We start from the raw sequence: 14089 nt of genomic DNA, 5'->3' as shown, positions 1-14089 counted from the left end.
TCATTCTAATTAAAAAAATAAAAAATTATTTATTTTAATTCTATTTATAGTATTTAAACAAAATTTCTCAAAGAAATAATTTTCCTTTTGAATTTCACACTCTTTACACAATACTTACGCATATTATATCATTTATATCATTACACAACAAGAAAGACACAATCTTGTTCCTTTTGTCTCTTTCAATATCTTGGTCTTAGTGTTGTTGGCCACTATAAATACCCTGCTCCCCATGTCCCTTTTACAACCTCTCACAAATCTTCTCTTCTTCTTTTCCTTCCACAAACCAAGAAAGTAACCAAAAGCAAAAGCACAACACAGAGAGAACCCAGCAAAATGAGAAGCTTTCCCATTCCCAACAACACCAAAACCACCACATTAGCGCCAACAACCTCCACAATAGAAACTGTGACAGCAACAAAAACAACAACATCATCAACTTCATCACCTCTTGCCTCTCCATGGCACTCTCCTGTTCCTTACCTCTTTGGAGGCTTAGCCATCATCATGGCTCTCATATCCATGGCACTCTTCATACTTGCTTGCTCCTATTGGAGGCTCACAAGGAGTACCCAACAAAGGGACATGGACAATATCAACACCAACAAAGAGGGTGATGATGACCCTCAACAAAAGGAACAACCTTTGGTCTATCAAGAGAAGATCTTGGTCATCATGGCTGGAGATCACAAACCAACCTTCTTGGCCACCCCATCTGCCAATACCAGTTTCCTCAAACACCTCGGAAATTCAGAAGCTTTCGACATCTCCCAGATGGAAATTTCCGACAACAAACGTGTTGTTGTTGATGATGTTTCAGACGAAAATGGAAGTTCTGGTGGTGAACGTAATCAACAACCTAGCTAGTCAGTGAAAATTATGAGTTTTGATCCTCTCTTTGCTCTCCACCACGATTTTGTCTGCTTATTCTCTCTTCTTCTTCTTTGATGAGTGATTGGGGTTTAAGGTTCTGTGGTAGTGGTGGTGTGGTTTAAAGAGTGAATAGTGATGAAATGTCATTCCATTTTTGTTTATTTTTTCCATCAATGAATGGTGACTCTTTCTCCTTTTTCTTTTTGGGTACTTTTTACAAAATAAATAATCTCATTTATTCATAAAAAGAAATGGTTATTCCTCATTTTATGTATCTAAATTCTATCCACCGTTAAAGTTAAAAAAAAAAAAAAAAAAACTTTTTTAACTTCAACTTCAACTTAATACGAGATTAGATATAGATAATAATATTATGACTATTGTCTTTTAATTTTTAATTTTTAATTTTTACATGATTTAATGTAGATTATAGATTAATTTATTATTTTTTTTAATGAATTAATAACTTACATACATAAAAAAAATAAAATATGCGAATAAAAAAATGTTGGGTATTGGGCTCCCTTCCTATGTGGAGAAAAGGCCCAAAATTTGAGAAGCCCATGTCTCACTTAAACCTAGTGGAGAGGAGGCTATAAAATAAAGAGAGAGGCAGAACAATAGAGTCAGAATACACTGAAAGCCCTAACACATAGAGGGAGAGGTAGAGGGAAAATTCTGTTCACGTTTTTCATAGAGCTGTCGCAGTAAATTCGGCGCTGCGGATTCGTTCACCGTTGGATCGGGCTGAAATTTTTACAGCAGGTTCGCTCTTCATTTTGACCGGTCGGATCTTTGATACGAGGTCTGAGTTGGGAGATATTAATTTCGCACTGCAGCAGTGATTTGTAGAGGTTTTCCGCTCTTGTTCTTCTCTATTTGAAAGCTTTGTTGCTTTGTTGTTTGGTTGGGTGTTGGCACTAATTTGTGCTATTGATTGAGACTCTTTTGTACTCTTGTTGATCATAGTGAAGCTATTTCTTTGGTCTGGACGACTCGTGGTTTTTACCCTTGATTTGAGGGGTTTTCCACGTTAAAAATCTTGGTGCCTTTATTTGTGCTTTTGGTGATTTATTATTGCTGCTCTTTGATTATTGCTCCTCATAGATTCTTGCAAGTTAGGGAAAATTATATCCGCTGCATTCTCTGGTATATTGTTTGTTGTTGTTTTCCCCATCAAAAAAGGAATTTCTTAATTATAAAATGGTCGCAAAAATACTTTTTTTTTAGCTTATCTCTAAGAAAAATAATGATTTAATGAGATGCAGGAGAGTTTCCTTTTGAGTGTGGCATTTGTGTGTGACTTTGAAGTGGAAATTTTTGAAGTCGAGTTTATATTCTTCTAACCTCAACATCCACTTAGCATTATCATAAAGTGTGCTTCTTCTGTCAGCCAAACCCCATTCAATATTTTAAATTCTAGTTCAAATCATTTATTTTTCAAAACTAGTTTATATTCTCTTCATGTTTTTTTTTTTTTTTTTTAAGTATGTTTCCAGATGTTTCTGTAAACATACTCACAAAAAGGTTCATTTTTTTCATAAATTAAAACTAATGTATAGTACATAATACGTTAAAAATAAGAATTAGAGTAACTATGTGAAATAACTTTTTATACATGTAATAATTTTAACTTATGTAAAAGTTTTATATCATTTTTTTTCTTTTTCTATTTCGTAAAAAATATTTAAGAGGAAATTTTTCCAAACATTTTTTTTTTTAAGTGAAGCAACGAGAAAAGATACATACAAAGGTGATAGGTAATGTATAATAAGAAAGGTTAGTTTTTTATCATTTTTTAAGTTATATTTATCTAGATATAAGTTAATATAATGTAAATTAAAATTTGGGTTAAATATGTTTTTTATCTCTTAACTTTCAATGAAAATTGAAATTAGTCTTTATTTGCAACTTTGATTCAATTTAGTCTTTTAATTCTAGAAATACGTATATTTAGTCATTTTAACCAAATTTTATTAAGTTTATTTGACATTTCAAACGTTTTTTACAATATCATTTGAATTTTTTACACAATTTGACACATTTATGTAATATAAATCACTCAAATGCTACTATGAAAAGTCTTTGAAACATGAATAAACTTAACAAAATTTGGTTAAATTTAAAGTTATGTTCAATCTCTAAATTATTTTATTTTGTATTTAAATTATGTATGAGGTATCTATGTTAATTTTATTTAGGGAATAATATTTGTATTTAAGTAGAGGGGTGATAATAACGTTTAATTGATGATGTAGTAAAGAAAATACCTTGCATTTTTTGTTGTTGGGCTGAAAAATATAATAGACTCAAAATGGAGGGCTTTTTACTTCCTGCACCTTCACAATTTTTTCGCGCTTCCACAAATTTTTAAAATAACCATTTTATCTTTTGAAAAATTAAATTCCAAAAAAGTATATTTGAAAAAAAAATTCAGATCAGATTTTTCAAAATTTTTTAATAAGATTTTCAGAATAAAATTTGTGGATCATAATTTTGACACAATTTCCAGAACTAAATTTCTGAAATGAATGAAATATATTTAGGAAAAAACATTATAAATAAGAATTTTCAAAATAAACTTTTCATAATGCATATAATGTCTTCTAAAATGAGTTTTCCAGAAAAGCAATGCAAAATACGTTTTAAAAAAGGATTTTTGGAACACATGAAATACGTTCCGAAGAGAGCTTTTCAAAACAATTTTTGTTTTCATATTTTCTCTTCTTTCTTTACAACGTTATCTCCCTTTCCATTTTTTTTCTCTGCAGGAGGGGTATAGGGATGATGGTGGAAAGGTCATTTTCAAAATAACATTTCTGAAAAAAAAAAATTGGAACAAAATTTGTAGAATTACATTTCCAGAATGCATGAAATGTATTTTCGGAAAGGTTTTACATAATAGAAATTTGGGAACAAACTTTCCGAAACATATATGATGCCTTTGGGAAATTTTTTTACAGAACACTCCTATATGAAATATATTTTGGAATGAGTCTTTTGGAACACATAAAATTCGTTTCGAAATGATTTTTTCTGGTGTATTTTATTTTCTTCTTATGTAGCAAGTTGGAAAATATTAACAAGTTCACAAAATTAAAGAAATACTTTAGAAAGTTGAATGATAAATTGATAATTTAATATTTTCATTATATTTATATTCGTACTTTGACATCTATGATGAATTTTTCAAATTTTAGCGCATTCAAATAATATATATTTTTCACTTATACAAGAATTTGAAATATTTATGCACAAGTAAAAAAAAAGTAATAAATATACACAAGTGTAAGTTTTTTTTTATGTGGGTCGCAAACCAACTTCTGTGGACCGCAGGCCAAATTGTGTGGGTCATGGGCCAAACCGTCCAGGTTGTGGATTATGTGAACCGAGCTTTTACATATCAACACATTCAATATCTTTGTTCATCCCACATTTTTTTGATGGACCTAGAGATTGACCCGTCGGACTAAGACCATATTGTCACTCCTAATTCTCTTTCTTTATTTCTTTCTCTGAGCAGCGACCGTGGTGGATGTGATAACAACAACAATAGTGGTATGGTGTAGAGTTGAAAGATATTTGTGTCCTTTTCATTGTTATGTGGTTACAGTTAGTAATTTTGGGGTGCACGAAGAAAGAACCTAAATCTAATTTCTGTCAGATACTATTAGCACCCATTTCATTGCTATTTAAATTTTCTAGAACTGGTAATATTTATTTTGACGAAAAAAATATTTTATTTCACCCATAATGAGATAATTAGTAAAAATATTACTAAATTATTCAAACTGAATTCAACAATAAAATCCATGATGTATAAGAAAATTCAAAACAGAAATCACGAACAAAATCTTGAGGGTTGAAGTCACTTTTCTCATATCCAATAAGGGTTGAGGATAAGAAGTTATGAAACTCCGACATAAGAATACATAAATGAAACATAATTTATACATTACAAAAGATTAATGTACAAAAATATTTACACCACGATTATATTTATTGTCTTCGTACTAGATTATTTAATAAAATTTTATCATAAAAAAAATATAACTTCACTTATGGTAACCTATCTTTTCACCTCTGTTACTTAACAATTGTAAAGTGAATAATTTTTCTTTTGCAAAAAAAAAAAAAGGAAACGAAAAGCCTTAGGTAAGTCAATTTTAATAAATTCATAACTAATTATTTTATGAGTTCCACATGCATCACGATGTTCTTTAATTAAACAGAAGCCAAATTTCGTACATTAAAAAACATCGTATGAAAACGAGATTTGGGACCCAATAGATTGGTTGGTAATGCAATATCTTAGTATTTTAATTGAGACTATAATGCTACTACAATATTTCTTTTTTCTAACAATGTGTCTCTTATTAATTAAAAATTGCAGAATCATATTAAAAAAAAGTAAGATTTACATTTTTAATATTTTCCAGTTAACAATAATACAATGTTCAAATACTAATATTCCTATTTTAATGATATTCAACCTTTTACTTTTGGCTGGTTTCACTTTACTTGTTATTCCATGACTTGGTAGGCAAGGCATACAAAATTTTCTTCTTTTCTACAAATAAAGTATATTTCATTTCTCCTATATAAGCCTTCAACTTGCCTTCTTCATTCATCCTTCTTTCAACTCAAATCCTCTCTCTCTCTCTCTCTCTCTCTCTCTCTCTCTCTCTCTCTCTCTCTATATATATATATATATATATATATATATATATATATATATATATATATATATATATATATATATATATATGATGTTATACACTCTTTCTCAAACTAAGTTATGTATGTTTATTAGTAATTAGAGATACTAATATACATATAAGTTTTAATTTTTCTTTTATTCTTTACTACTTTTTCTTCTTCTTTTCGTTTTCTGTCATTCCCTCTATTTTTCCACTCTATCAGTCATGCATATATGTCTTAGAAAAGGCTTTCATAAAAAATATATTATTTTTGATTATGTGAATATAAATATAATATATATATTTATATTTAACTGAATATTTTACCATGTACATCTTTTGTTTTATTGGACGATGATGAAGAAAATTACAAGTTCGCTCGTCGTACGTAAGTGCAAAACCTGCCTTGTCGACAACGTAATTTTCTGAGTCCATTTCTAAAAGTAGCTCATTCTTTTCATTGGACAACAAACTTTTCTCTTTCTTCTTTAAAAAATGTCTGATAGTTTAAAGTCAAACTTAAAATTTTGAATGGAACATCATCTTAGTTCCTGTGTTTATATAAATATTTCCAAATCGCCTTATTTTGAACTCAATCTTAATGAAAAGTTAATTTGCAGAATCTAGATAATCTAAAACCATTCATACATATGCTATAAACAGTTGAAAATAGTGACAAAAGAAAAAGAGGAAGAACATTGTTTGTAACTTGATTCACATTATTGTACACTTGATGAAAAGCCACTATTAAAGTAGAACATGAGTGTAGGTGTTACATGGGATGGGACTAACACTGTAAAACCAGATTAACAATGAAAAGGGAACATAAGTTCAACCAAGCACACTAGTAGTTTGTTTGGGAGAGGGGATTAATAGGATCAACACCACATTTACAAACATCATGTCAAATATTCAAACACTTTAAACTCTTTTGCACAGCTATTTTTTCCTGGCTATAAATAGGACTCAATTATGGAAGTGAAATGGTTTGAAAATGTGAAAACATATCTATGCTAGAGGACCATAGTGAGTTCAAATTTGATTTCTATTCTTGCATGGTACACAGCTACAAGGAATGTCTTTGACCAACTATAACAAACTCATTTTGCCTCGTGCCATCTTTTTTTTATCTATCTCCAGATACAACACTGATCTTCTAGTGAAGAACACTTAGCCAGAGTTACTGTGAGAAGAAGCACCTTGGTTCGACAAGAAACGAACAACGATGCATGTAATGTTGTCAGAACTACCTCTCTGGTATGCTTCTTGCATCAGTCTCTTTGCTGCCTCCTCCGCGTCCTGAATCGGTTTAATCATGGAAACAGCTTCCTGAATAGAGGTGATAAGATTATGAGATTTAGATGAGTAGCAAGACAACATGACTTGGATTTCTTGTTTGCACATTCATGAGCTTGGTCTTAAGCTTTTCTAGGAGATTGATAGCTAATTTTCTTGAGCCACACATCATGTCACACATCATGTAGAGGTCATTATAATCCAAATGTGAGTCTAAGTCTCACGTTGTTGAGCAAAAAAAACAAAGTTAAACACCACATGATGTGTGGTTATGTGAATTTAAAGTGATGTCAACTTTTTACATGAGTTAGACTCGTGTTACATGTATATAATATCTCCCTAATGAACCTTCTTAGAAGAAAAAACACATCAGTAATGATGAACCTACGTGTGTTGCACAGAATTTAAGGATGAGTACTAGGTCTCTAGTGTGGTTTCTAACATGAAAGAAATGAAAATCGTTGCAAACCTCGTTTGAGACAACATCCCATAGCCCATCACTGGCCAATATGAGAAACTCAAGAGAGCTATCAACCTTTTCTTCCTGCAAGATCACAAACATGTTTTAGTTAAGGGAAATATACAAAAGAGGGCCAAAGAAATTGGTCTCTAATTTACTGAATGGATGTTTCATAGAGTAATATACAGAGATATTGATGGATCTAACAATATATGAAATAAATTGTAAACACACCTGGATTTCTGGATCAGCAACAACATACTGCTTGAGGAGTCTATCGCCAAATGCACGAGAAACAGCAAGAACGCCACCAACTCTCCAAGTTCCTGTACATAATGTAAAACTTACCAGAGACAAACAAGATGAATCCATAAACCTGGTAACAAAAGCTAACTATAAGGTGACCTTACCAGCCCACATGACAAAGCCACCTGCATCTTCAATCCTTCGCCTCTCATCAGTTTGATCTGGCTTGTGATCTCGGGAAACAGCAATGGCTAGTTGAAACAACATAGGAAAGCAAAATATTTGAGTCACCATTCAATTCAAGTGCCTAAATAGCATATGATACAAGTGCCTAAAAGTTGTTAACTTATAGACGCAAGGAAATGGAAACACAATAGCAAAAATGATTACTTAATGGCTGTAAATTTGGTGAGACAATACAAATATTAAGTATAGGCATTAGCATGTAGAGACAAATATTGCAGCAATCAAGCAGAAATGCAAAGGGTTAGCATAATACTGAAACCTCCAGAACCATTTGAAAATAACAATAACGAATATTATGACATCAAGGTGTCAGAAAACTAAAATTACTGTGAAACAATATCTGTAATACAATCTGTGCAACTAAGCAAGAATTTACGATACAAGACAACAAGCCTTACCATTTCCACCCCTGCATATAACAGCTCTGGAATCCCCAACATTTGCAACAAGCAAGCGGTCTCCGACAAGAATGGCAGTGGAAGCAGTTGATCCAGCATCTCTGTTTTGATTATTTTCAGATTTCAGAAATTCAGAGTCGGTATGGTTATATGCATCAGCTGTGAAGAAAAACAGTTTGACAGCAGGAAAAGAAAGTTAATCTCAGGATTTATCAATTGAAGGACATCAGGCTAAGGGATCATGATGCTATATCATGGGTAGGAAATTACAGACCTATTGCAGATTTGGTATCAGAAATGAATTTTGGATGTCTGATCAAATTGCTAAACAGGTTTTGCTTGACATACTCGGCAGCACGAGCACCTCCATGACCTGAAAGTTTCAAAAAGGATAGTTGCAGATTTTTAGCCAATAAAGAACAGTACAAAAGATATCATACATGTCTTAATGATAGAAATGAAAAACTGAAGAAAGAAACATTCAGCACTCATGAAGGTTCTATATAACAATTAAGAATACTTGAAACAGAAAGTACAGGTTAATGGTTAAAGCCTCTGGAAATTATGCTCAAATACAGATTACTTAGATAAAGAACCTACAGAGAGATTTCCCTCCTGGTGTGCAGAAAACAGTACCATAGCAAATCATAACAATTAAACATTCGACAGTCAGATTGAAATAACCACTTTTTATTGGCTCTAAAGAAAACAATTTCTAAGTTTCCAATTAATTTACATCAGCAACTCCCCCATCTTGGCATTTTCTCTTAGCATAAGTAGCATGGATACAGTACAAGGCCAAGGAGATGAAAGTGTTACGTAAAAATACCATCAAAAACTCCAAAAAGGCCAACAATTTCACCATCAACGCCATCAATTTTTGTCTCATAAAAATCTTCCATTGAAGATCTCTTGCCAGGGAAGCTAGCATACCCATAGCTGAATTTGCCATTCTGACTGCAATTACAAGTCATAACAAATTTGTCAAAACCAAATCATTCCATCAGCCAAAAGACAGGAATATAAAGAATACCAATTAAAATCATCTATCATAAACCATTGAATTATGCACGCATAAATCACCATCTATTTTCAATCATTGTCATAGAAAAAATTCAGCAAAGGGTAGTCATTCATTTCAGTAAGAGTATGAATTGTAACATTGTCCAACATAACTTATAGCCAATAAGAGAGAATCAAATGTAAAAAGGGATAAACGGATAAGAAGTAGAAAAACCAGAACTTAGTAATGACGTTCAACAAAACAAAGAATGACTAGTTCTACATCAACCATGGCCCCTCTTCAAACAATCATGTAAGAAAAACTACACTAAATTTGCTTCTTGACCCATGGTCACAAAATCCACACTAACAAGAACAGCATAGAACAGAACTATGATTGTGAATCTGCAAAGCAACACATGGGACGATACAACAAAACGGACAGAGCATAACAGAGAATTCGACACAAAACTACCTAGAAAGAATACCATTAACCAACATCAGTAATTGTAACCATCAAATAAACACACCAATTCTTCATTATACTGAACCAACTCTAGATCTACAGAAAGATGAACAAATTACAAACCTGAGGCCCCCTCCACTGACAGGTGAATCTTCTGCGGCATGAACCTGACCTGAAGAGGATAAAACTGAATTGAGGTACCCCATATCAGAGCTTGAATATTCAGGGCTCCCAAGTACTATTTCTTTGACCAAGAACAAAAAAATGAAGAAATAATAGCGCTATTGCGTGTGTCCAGCTTATTCTTGCGTGCAACAGGTTCCAAGTTATCATAACACTTAGTGGTGTGGGGTCATTTCGGAATAATCACACAATCCCAAGTTTAATCTGCACAGAAACCCCACAAGGAAGAGAGTGCAGTTAATATCACAAAACAGATAAATTTCCGAAAAAGGCTCAAACTTTGTTCCACCCAAAAGGAAAAAAAAAAAAAAAAAACAAACTTTATGCTTGGATCTTGGTATTATTAACCAAATCAAATTCAGAACTGGGTTGGGATTTGGTGAGAATTATTATGAACACAGTAAAATCTGCAATTAGAGAGAGAGGTAGAGAGAAAGAAAGTACCCGAGAAAGAGAACAGGGAAGAAATTGCATGAAAGAGAGAGAAAGAAAAAGGAGACAAGGTTCCACCAAGGGTGAGAAAACAGGGTGGATTCTGTTTCATTTTTAGTTCAAGATAGCTTCATGGTTTTGTTTGTTCCACCAACAAATTCAGACACCATCTTTTAGTAAATTAACTCATAATTTACATCCCAAAATTCTTTTTTGAAATTTCTGAGTTTAATGAGAAACCAATCGAAATCAGAAAATGTCTTTTTCTTTCAAACAAAATCATATTTTTTCAAATTGAATAAAATTGTAGTAAGTAAGAATTTAAAAAGTTTTTACACTATCATCAGTTTACATGTCAGTACAAAGAGTTTAATAATTTTGATACTATTCAAATACAAATTATTCTCGTTTAATTAATGATTTGTTTTGGAGTCTTCAGTTACATCAAGTATGTGGAATAAACTTTATTGCATAATAAAAATTAATTGTGAAATTAACAAATTATAAAATCTTCATTTAAGACTTTTCAAAATAGTAATTGTAAAATATAATAATTTTTTGTTCATTAATGACGTTTACATGAATAAACACATGAAATTAAATTCTAGCAAAATTAATATTAAATTTATTATACATAAAATATTTCCTCTACTTTGGGTTATTACTTTTAAACTTTTTGGTGAAGTTTAAAATGTTTGTTTGGTGATTCATTCATTAAGCACTAAAACTTGGTCGGTATTCAACGTGCAAGTTGCCGGAGGATAAGGGAAGTTTTTGTGAGGGGTAAGTCAATGCCACATTAATACTCTTTCCAATGAGTAAAATATAATTTTAAGAAATTAATCACGATTATTTTATCTAAATTACATGGTTTATGTTAATTAATCTAAAATAGAGAGAAACAATCTCATCCACGAACTTTTCTCTTATGTTTTAACTCTTAGCTCTTGTTATGTATAAAAAGACATTGTGTTGTTCATGCTCACTGTTGCTATGCTTGAAATATCAACCTTTTGCATCATTTTTGATAATAAAATATACATAATAACGTGTGAAAAACCCTTTGTATCTTCTTTCAACAATGATATTTTTCTCACAAATGTGTTGCTGGTGGAAGAAAACTCAATTAAAACAATTAGTCTATTATGTGAAAGAAAATTATGAGTTAAATATAAGAAAAAGCAATCACAAAACTTGATAATTTGTAGTCTTTCTAATAAAGTGATTATACCCTTGTAAAGTGTTGTTGTCAAAATGCTTAAACATTATTGTTCATAAATCTGGAGAGTATTCATATAATAGATAATTTATATTTTTTTGTCTGAAAAAAAAAACTTATCTAATTAAGTAATAATAATAAGTACAATATTGTAAATGAGATTAATCTTTAATATGATAAATTAAGAAAAATATGAATAGAAAATAAGTTTATAATATTGTTCATTCTCCACTCTATGAGATCTCTGCCTTATCTTGTACATTACATTAGATGCTCACTTTGCTATGTATTTTCATAAGTAAAAGGCTTTGATTAAAAAAATCCATTCATTCCTTTGAAAAACTCAACTTTTCATGTGATAGAGCATGCATTATGCATTTCTCTCATATGCCCTATTATGTTACTATTTATTCACAAAAGAAAAATATTCTCATAATTGTTTATTTAACTTTTGAAGATGTTTTAATTGCAATTTGAGTCCATTCAATTAATTAGAGAACATGTAATTTATCACTCAGATATTTTTAATCTTATTTTTCAAAAGTATATGACTTCTAATGAACATAAAAACCTCATTTATAGTATAAAAATATGACTTTTTCTTGCAAGTTGAAATTATTGTGCTACAAATTTAATTTAACAGAAATTAAATAACTAATACATGCACTGAGGATCTACATTACATTACATTCTACTACTTTTTGTTGCATTAGCAATGTATTTAATTATTATATATTTTTTACAATAAAAATAATAAAATTTGAATCCAAAAATCGTATACAAATTATTCAAAATTTTTACTAATAGACAGGCTCTTGTGATCTTCATTGATATCTTGTATTAACAAATTATTTAACGATATAAACTCAACATGTTTATAGTAATAATTTAACTTATACTAATAAAAATGATCTCATACCTACTATACTACTTGACAATATTTATGAGTTAATAAATAATCTCGTAACATTCTTTTCAAACACACTCAAAGGAATATTAAGCTCTTTTGATGGTTTATTGGACTAAATTTCAAATCCAAACATTGAAATCAATTTAAAATTAAAACATTAGTTAAAAAACGAAACTCGAAAAAGAGAAATGCATATTAAAAACAGTAACGTAGCATCAATGAAACTATAAAAAGAAGAAACAATTAATGGTTGCCTGAATAAATGGTATGATAAGACATTGCTTTTTCTTAAATTTTCTTTGTTTGTTGGGTTCTCATGTAAGACGGAAAGTATGGTAATCATGCCATGTGGCAAGAGATGGGGAAAGTGTTGAAATCTAGAAAAAAATTAAATAATCATGCAAACATTATTTTAAAAAGTTGATCCCTACTAAAAAAATGTTAAACTATTTTATTTGTTTGGTAGCACCTTTTGTGATTCGTATCCTATTAACACTCATTTTTTAACTAAAAACAAGACTTTTAAAGCTGGTTTATAAATTAATTTGTTTAAATAAAAAAAATTATAATTTTTAAATAACTATTTCTTCTAGAGAAGATTAAAAATAAAATCCATAAATTAAACCAGTTTATACAACACATCTAATTTATTTTAAAAGTCTTATTTTTAGTTGACACTAATTTTAATTCATGATAAAACTTTATTTTCTTTCTTAATTTTCTCCCCTGAAAATACCTATGAAGAAATTTGTTAAAAGAGACCCTTTTATAGAAAAAGTCATTTCTTATTAACATTTCTAAAATCTAAATTTTAACACATGCATAAACTAATAACTTGTAATCAAAAACTTATTTTGATTATCTTCTTATAAAGATTAATGGAAAAGTCCTTTTCAAATGACACAACTAAGTAATATTTTTTTTTATGGTGGTTTAGGGTTAGAAGAGACATGGAGAGAGATTAGAAGCTCCTTGAAGAGAAATCCCATGTTAGAATGGTGTGAATAAATTGTGTTGTTATTATGATGGTGTTATTTTCAAAGTTTTGGATCTTATCTTTGACATTTTCCCATGGTGTGATTTCCACATCTCAAGATATATCACAATCTCTCTTACCTCTAAAACATCTTTGTTTATAGGGCACATGTTTTGCCTCTCTTCTCCATTGCAATTAATTCATTGGCCTATCTAATTCAACTACTTTCTTATGTGTGTATCACAAGAAAAAGGGCACAAATCAACCCTATCAAAAGGGAGCTTCTATTTTGTCCCAATTAATTTCCAACTACCACGTATGCAAAACCCTAACTAAACTACAACTCCATTTATCATACTTGTACTTCCAAACAATGGTGGCTTGTGTTGTGTTGTGTTCTTTTCAACCACATATTAATTAGGGTCAAGTTTCTATTGATTGGATCTTCAATTGAGTTAGACATGGTTGGTTTTCATTGTTGTAATTAATATGAATGCATATGTTTATGTTGTTGCTTTGTGTAAGAGAATCTAGTTATGTTCTTTCAAATTTTGAAATCATTGTTTGATTATTTATGTGTTTAGTGAAATAAATTAAATAATCATAGCAAGTGATTGTAACACAATCTAAATTTTTGAGTAAGTTATTTATTTAAGTTATAATTATTAGGACGTAATTACTT

At 30.4% G+C, this 14089-nt stretch overlaps 2 protein-coding genes across 2 annotated transcripts; one reads left to right on the top strand and one right to left on the bottom strand.

The window, feature by feature from the left end:
* The first annotated feature begins 225 nt into the window (after positions 1-225).
* On the top strand, positions 226-1071 carry LOC114193847 (protein GLUTAMINE DUMPER 5-like). Its single transcript, XM_028083796.1, has one exon. It carries the CDS (start codon positions 337-339, stop codon positions 865-867), a length of 531 nt encoding a protein of 176 aa, XP_027939597.1. The 5' UTR covers positions 226-336; the 3' UTR covers positions 868-1071.
* A 5251-nt stretch (positions 1072-6322) lies between these two features.
* On the bottom strand, positions 6323-10496 carry LOC114194651 (probable protein phosphatase 2C 59). Its single transcript, XM_028085002.1, has 9 exons — positions 10315-10496; positions 9811-10074; positions 9049-9176; positions 8494-8592; positions 8220-8378; positions 7740-7826; positions 7564-7655; positions 7339-7413; positions 6323-6902 (listed from the first exon to the last, which is right to left on the bottom strand). Exons 2-9 carry the CDS (start codon positions 9891-9893, stop codon positions 6744-6746), a joined length of 882 nt encoding a protein of 293 aa, XP_027940803.1. The 5' UTR covers positions 9894-10074; positions 10315-10496; the 3' UTR covers positions 6323-6743.
* Between the last annotated feature and the right edge of the window lie 3593 nt (positions 10497-14089).

The sequence above is a fragment of the Vigna unguiculata genome, chromosome 8 (genome assembly GCF_004118075.2).
Source record: "Vigna unguiculata cultivar IT97K-499-35 chromosome 8, ASM411807v1, whole genome shotgun sequence".
NCBI classification, from domain to species: domain Eukaryota; kingdom Viridiplantae; phylum Streptophyta; class Magnoliopsida; order Fabales; family Fabaceae; genus Vigna; species Vigna unguiculata.
This window is presented reverse-complemented; position numbering and strand designations above follow the sequence as displayed.

Coding starts and splice junctions, on each gene's coding strand:
- LOC114193847 (XM_028083796.1), top strand. CDS start 337: ATGAGAAGCTTTCCCATTCCCAACAACACCAAAACCACCACATTAGCG.
- LOC114194651 (XM_028085002.1), bottom strand. CDS start 9,893: ATGGGGTACCTCAATTCAGTTTTATCCTCTTCAGGTCAGGTTCATGCC. Junction 7,827..8,219: donor TATATGCAGGGGTGGAAATG/GTAAGGCTTGTT, acceptor TGTTTCAACTAG/CCATTGCTGTTTCCCGAGAT. Junction 6,903..7,338: donor GGGATGTTGTCTCAAACGAG/GTTTGCAACGAT, acceptor ACCTCTATTCAG/GAAGCTGTTTCCATGATTAA.